At 42.7% G+C, this 6,000-nt stretch overlaps 1 protein-coding gene across 7 annotated transcripts in view; it reads left to right on the top strand.

Moving 5' to 3' along the window:
• Positions 1-1,248: 1,248 nt before the first annotated feature.
• The window catches only part of PBX1 (PBX homeobox 1), a 249,883-nt gene continuing 245,131 nt past the window's right edge, over positions 1,249-6,000 (top strand). For 2 of the 7 annotated variants that reach the window (XM_038412943.2, XM_038412947.2), the window contains exons 1-3: positions 1,392-1,410; positions 2,171-2,427; positions 5,396-5,469. In XM_038412943.2, the coding sequence (XP_038268871.1) occupies positions 2,237-2,427; positions 5,396-5,469 (265 nt within the window). In that variant the 5' untranslated portion in view covers positions 1,392-1,410; positions 2,171-2,236. Of the gene's footprint in view, positions 1,411-1,498; positions 2,428-5,395; positions 5,470-6,000 lie in introns of those variants that run through there. The other 5 variants (XM_038412949.2, XM_038412945.2, XM_043520212.1 and 2 more) reach the window with 5 other exon arrangements.

The following is a 6,000-nucleotide window of genomic DNA, read 5'->3' as shown; positions in this document are numbered from 1 at the left end:
GGATGGACATGCTAGCCGCTTTCCATTTAGGTGCTTTAATGCCCGACCCCTACCACTGCTCAGGGGGATGGGGAATCAGTCACTGTCTCTTTGAGGGAAACGTCACGCTTGCCAGCTGTGATTCAGGAGTTACTTATACTTAGGAGCACCGTAATATTTCCAGACAAAATAAAATGATTTTCAAGGTGGCAGTTCCCAGGTTCACTTCACTTAATCCCACAAAGACTGTTTAAAGGGATTGAATTCCTGAAGCAGACAGGGTTCTGCTTTGTAAGCTCCTTGGGGCGGGCACCATATCTAGCTCTATTTGTAAAGGGGAGGGCCAGTGCTGATGGTGCTCTGTAAATCATTCCAAAACTTCCTTCGCTCCACAGAACTTTGGCACTTGGGAAGGAAGGCAAGCACTCATTTAATTGAACTCTTTCTAGGGCCTCTCCTATTGCAAAATTGTCACCCAGAGCCAGCACTGCCAACTCTTACAGTATTTGGTGTTTCAGAGTAGCAGCTGTGTTAGTCTGTATTCGCAAAAAGAAAAGGAGGACTTGTGGCACCTTAGAGACTAACAAATTTATTAGAGCATAAGCTTTCGTGAGCTACAGCTCACTTCATCGGATGCATTTGGTGGAAAAACTTTTTCCACCAAATGCATCCGATGAAGTGAGCTGTAGCTCACGAAAGCTTATGCTCTAATAAATTTGTTAGTCTCTAAGGTTTCCACCAAATGCATCCAATGAAGTGAGCTGTAGCTCACGAAAGCTTATGCTCTAATAAATTTGTTAGTCTCTAAGGTGCCACAAGTACTCCTTTTCTTTTTGTAGTATTTGGTGTATGTCTTAAAGCCCCAACTCCTGGAGTCAGCGGATTAGGCAAGGAGTTCATTTAAAAAAAAAACCTTCTAGCCTTCATGTTTGTGGAGGAAAGCTGAGAACGTGACCCAACTGTAACCTAAAGGCACAGAAACTTTAGATGAATGAAATAACCTGGTGTTTATTTATTTTGTTTTGTAAAAAACTCCGGTGTTTTTCACCTAACCTCAGGGTTTCTTGGGGCCTGCCTCCTCATTCTGAAGGTGGAGGGCTGCCCGGTCTGCTGTGCGAACCAGGCCCTTTTCCTAAATCACAGCAGGCACCTCCCTGCTACCCAGCGTACAAATAATGCTTTCGCAAGGACATGCAGGCAAGGCTTGTAAACCAGTGGTAGGTTGGCATGTTTGCAATAAACCTCCTTTTGTTTCTTTTCGCAGGGCTGCAGGGTGGCCGGGTTGGAAGCCTTTCCCTCCCCTCCGAAGAGCAAGCACATGGGGGTGGGGGGGGAACAGGCCAAGTGCACTTTCTTTTGCAAAGACCCCTTTGCACCTTTAAGGACTGGAGACTTCGGATGGAAGCAGGGCACAGCCCACCTCTGAACCCGGTGATTGACAGGAAGCTGGGGGGGTGGGGTGGGGATGTGAGTGTATGTGTCTGAGGAAGGGGTGGGAGGAGCTCGGGCCCTTCCCAGATGGCCAATCAAGGCAGAGGGGTGGGCAGCTTGGCTCTCTCCTCCTGTGGCTTTTTTCTGTGTCAGTTTCAGGAGTCCTGAGCCTGAGCTAAACAAAAGCAGGAGGCAGAGGGGGCTGCTGGAGTTTGCAGAGACAGAGAGAAAAGGGAGGGTATTTTGCTTGCTTTGCTGCTGCTGGGGTGGGGGAAGAGCTCTGGCTTTTGCAAGAAGAAGGGGAGAGGGAAAAAGAAAGCGAGCAAACCAGCCCACCCCCTTTGAGATCGCTCTGGCAGTGGCTGGAGGGGGGTGGGGGAAAGTTTGCCTTGCAACCCTCCTTCGCCCCTGCCTTCCCCAGATCAATGCCTATTTGCAAAAGGATTAAGAGGCAGATTTAAAGGCTGATAGCTCATTTCTGCGATTGCAAAAGGAGCCCGGGACTAAGAAAGCAGCCAGAATCCAGCTCTGATCCTCCCCCCCCCCCCCAGGTGGCAAGGAGCTTTATTTTTCTTGCTTTTTGGAGTCACTCTCCTCCCCCTCCCCACCCCCCCGAGTCCCCTTCCCCCCTCCCTTCAAGAAGCAACGGGATCCCCCTCCTCCCTTTCTCGTTTTGCCTTTTTTTTTTTTTAAATTTCCTCCTCCCGAGAAGAAGGATTTGGAGCCAGCGTGAAGGATAAAAAGCCTGGTTTCTCCCTAGGAGGCGCGCCGAAGGAGCAGGAGGGAGAAGGAAGGAGAAAAGGGACTGCTGCTGCTAGCTTGGGCGATGGACGATCAACCCAGGTTGATGCATTCCCATGCTGGGGTGGGGATGGCAGGACATCCCGGCCTGTCCCAACACATGCAGGATGGAGCAGGAGGGACAGAGGGCGAGGGAGGCAGGAAACAAGACATTGGAGACATTTTACAGCAGATCATGACCATCACAGATCAGAGTTTGGATGAGGCACAAGCCAGGTGAGATGGGAAAGGAGGGGGCGGGCGAAATCTTCTCTTCCTTCTTGCATGGTGCTTGGTTTCTTCATTGTGCTTTCTCTGCTTGAATATCAGCTAGGTCGGGGAAGGGAAAGAACCAGAGCCACAGGAGAAATATTGATCGCAAGTGTGTGTATCTATCTATCTATCTGGTGATATGATATAGTTACATTATATCTGTCTGTCTGTATCTATCTATCTGAAACTGCTCTCTGATCTCAAGCCGGCCTTCCTCACTTCTATGGCGCCTGGAGTCGAACAGGACAGGAGGGCTAAGTTTTGAACATCATCTTGCTGGGTGGTATTCCAGGAGGAGAAAGTCCCAGGCTAGACTTTATTGCTAAATTATTTGATTTTCATTCCTTTCATCCTGCCCTTCTTGCCCCTGTCTTGGGACGGCTAGGATTTCTAAAAAAATTGATTCCTTGCTCTTTTGTGTGTGTGTAAAAACAAATCACTTTCTTTGTTGCCAGTTATCTGCCCTTTTAGAAAAGCTTTTCCATGGGATTTTAAAAAAACAGGCCTTTTCATGAAGGGTGGGAGTGGATATTTGCTTTTATTCATTGAAAAAGTCGTACTCAAATTCTTGTTTGGAGTGATGGGATTTAAAAAAAACAACAAAAACTTGTGCCAGTTTCTTGTGGGTTTACTGTCTAATCCAGTTATGTGTACAAAAACTACACTTTCTCTTTTCCCCCCTCCACTCCCCACATTAGGCACCTCTGACACTACTGTGTGTTGTTGGAACCATGTGTGGATTATGTACATTTTTGGAATAGGATTTGGGGATGGCAGCTGATTCTTCTTCAGCATTTGTATTGTAATATTTCATTTTACAGCAGACAATTTTAAAAACACAGTAGTCTGCTTTGAATTCCATAGAAAATGCACCAAGTGGTGTATCATCTTTGGACACATTTTAAAATAATGCACTTTCTGCTAAGGCTACATTTTATGGTTGGGACAGACGTGCGCAGATGTTTTTTTTTTATGGTGAGATATTAAAAAGAAAAAAGCAGTAAAAATCTGCTAACTGGAACATATTCGACTTCATCGCATGCAAGCTCAATAGACAGCTTTGAGAAGCTCTAGCAAAACTTAAAAAAATGAAGGCTCAGTTATTTATTTTTTTTTAATATAAAGTTGCCAAAAATTGTCTGATGTACATTAGAATTTTATTATCTGAAGAAAAGCTTCTAGGTGTGGTATAGTTCTCACTGGAACATATGTTCCACAATGGAACAGATTGCTAGAGTACATCGTTCATGGAAAAACACACATCCCAATAAACTAGCTTGGATCTACTTCCAAAGGGGTGAGGGTATGCTATTATATTTGGTCTCTCTGTCTTCTTAGCCTTAAAACCCCAATATCATAGAATACTTTGTTATTTGGCTGATTGTTGTAGAAGCAGAGCTTGCTTGCTTTTAGGATGAAGAAATTTCCCACTTAATACCCAGACAGAGCTGGGGGAGGAGGAAAATCTTTATCCTGAAAGTTACAGGAATTGTGTGTGTGTGTTTTCCTGCATGGGTAATATACATTCAATCAAATTAAAAACAAACAGAACTTTGAGACCTGAATGATGCTCCATGTTTTGCCTTGCTGGGCTACCCACAGCTACTTCCTTACAGGACTTTGTCTTCAGCTGCAAAACCGACTGTATTTTCCAGCGATGCGTGGTTTTCAATCCTGCGTATGCATCCCATATTAGTTTTTTATGAAGTTCCTTCAAAGATGTAAATTGCTAAGTGTGTGTGTGTGTGTGTGTGTGTGTGTGTGTGAGAAGCACATAGGTGTTGTTTATATACAAATGGCTGTGATCATTTGAGTTCTTTTGCTAAGGTGACAGTGTAGCTTTTCTGGGTTACGCCTTTGAGAGACTTCATATACCAATCTTTTACCATAAGGTGGGGTGGGGTGGGGGGCTTAGGGTGGTGAGGAAAATAATAGTGAATGTTTGCCAGATGTTCCCACCACCTTTTTTATTTTTATATATAATATATATAATTTCGGTTGGTAAACAGCATTCCCATAATTGATGCCTGATTGGAACAGCCCTTTATACAACCAAGCCCTTTGCAAGTGATTATATGGCTAAAAAAAAATGACATTTGTTTCTTTGCTTAAGTGGGTACCTGATGGTTTTAAAGGCAACCAGCCCATTAAATAAGCAACTCTCCTGCCTTCCTCAAAAACAATAACTAATCCCTGCTGCCTGAAAAGAAAACTTTAAAAAAATCCACCAGGCAGAGGGTTGTGTGTGGTGTGGTGGTTTTTTTTTTTTTAAATGTGTGTAGTGTCCTAATTGTCAATAATTGAATCTTAACATCAGCAATCAGGCAGTGTGTACACAAGAAGCATAATGTAAACATGAAAAAATGAATTTTTGTGCCCAGATGTGTGTTTGCCCCTGGCAGTGCATTTCCATTCTCTTTCACTTGGGTCCTGAAATGCTAGAAATTGACAGTTCCAGTCGGTGCACCTTTCAAATTTTGAGGGGCATCTGCAGGATGAATTGGAACACATGGGTGTATTAAATAGAAAGGAGGGTAGTGTGGAGATGGGGTCAGAGGGAGGGAGACAGATCTCAGTGCTGTGTATTTCAATAAGATTGTCTTCCACACGTTCCTGGCTTTGGCTGTTAATTGCCTGGCTAGGGCTGCTAGATTGTGAATGCCACTTACTTGAAAATGGCTTTTGCTACTAATTCCTAAATTGGCCTAATTTATGTTATCTGCGTTAGTGGATAGCCCCTCAAGGATGAAAGATCATCAGTTAAATTCCTAAAAGTTATTGAACGGTGACTTCCTGTGCAGTTTTGGTCAAAATGTATATTGTTTATAGATATATTTGTATTTCCCCTCTCCTTTTGCACATGCTAGCCAATTTCAATTTTGAAAGTTGTCTTGAGCTGCCATGGCACCCTAACCCTGCTTCTTTCTTGCAGGAAACATGCTTTAAACTGCCACAGAATGAAGCCGGCCCTTTTTAACGTCTTGTGTGAAATCAAAGAAAAAACAGGTAGGAATAGGGATTCTGATGTTCCTATGGGTTTTGTGCCGATTTTGTTTTTCCGCTTTAAGGGTATTTCCCTCTCCTCAAAAGTTCTTATTTTTTAACATTGTTTTAAAGGGAAAAATGGAATATTTTACATTTCGGGCATTAACATTGCATAGTAGGGTATCCGTTGAAGAGGAGAAAATATTAATTAATCTTCACCCATGGAACCTTTTTTTTTTTTTTTTTTTTTTTTTTTTTTTTTTTTTTTTTTTTTTTGGCCATATGCTGCTTTTAATATATTGTCTGTCTTGTTACATCTTTAAAATATTGCACTGCTATGAAAACTGTTTGGAAATAGATTTAAAAAACAAACAACCCCCTAAGAAGGTGTTTTCAGTTTCTCTTAAATAAGGGTAAAAAGAATAAAAATACACTTCTAAAGTTTTTTATTTTATTTTAAATAAAGTTAAAATCCCTGTGTATCTGCCAGTCACTTGTGCCAGATAACAGAGTTGTCAAATACCTTTAGTGGAAGCCTATCTATTAGATTGT

Source organism: Dermochelys coriacea, chromosome 8 (genome assembly GCF_009764565.3).
Source record: "Dermochelys coriacea isolate rDerCor1 chromosome 8, rDerCor1.pri.v4, whole genome shotgun sequence".
Lineage (NCBI taxonomy): Eukaryota > Metazoa > Chordata > Testudines > Dermochelyidae > Dermochelys > Dermochelys coriacea.
Note: the sequence above shows the minus strand (reverse complement) of the source record. Positions and strands in the feature narration are given on the sequence as shown.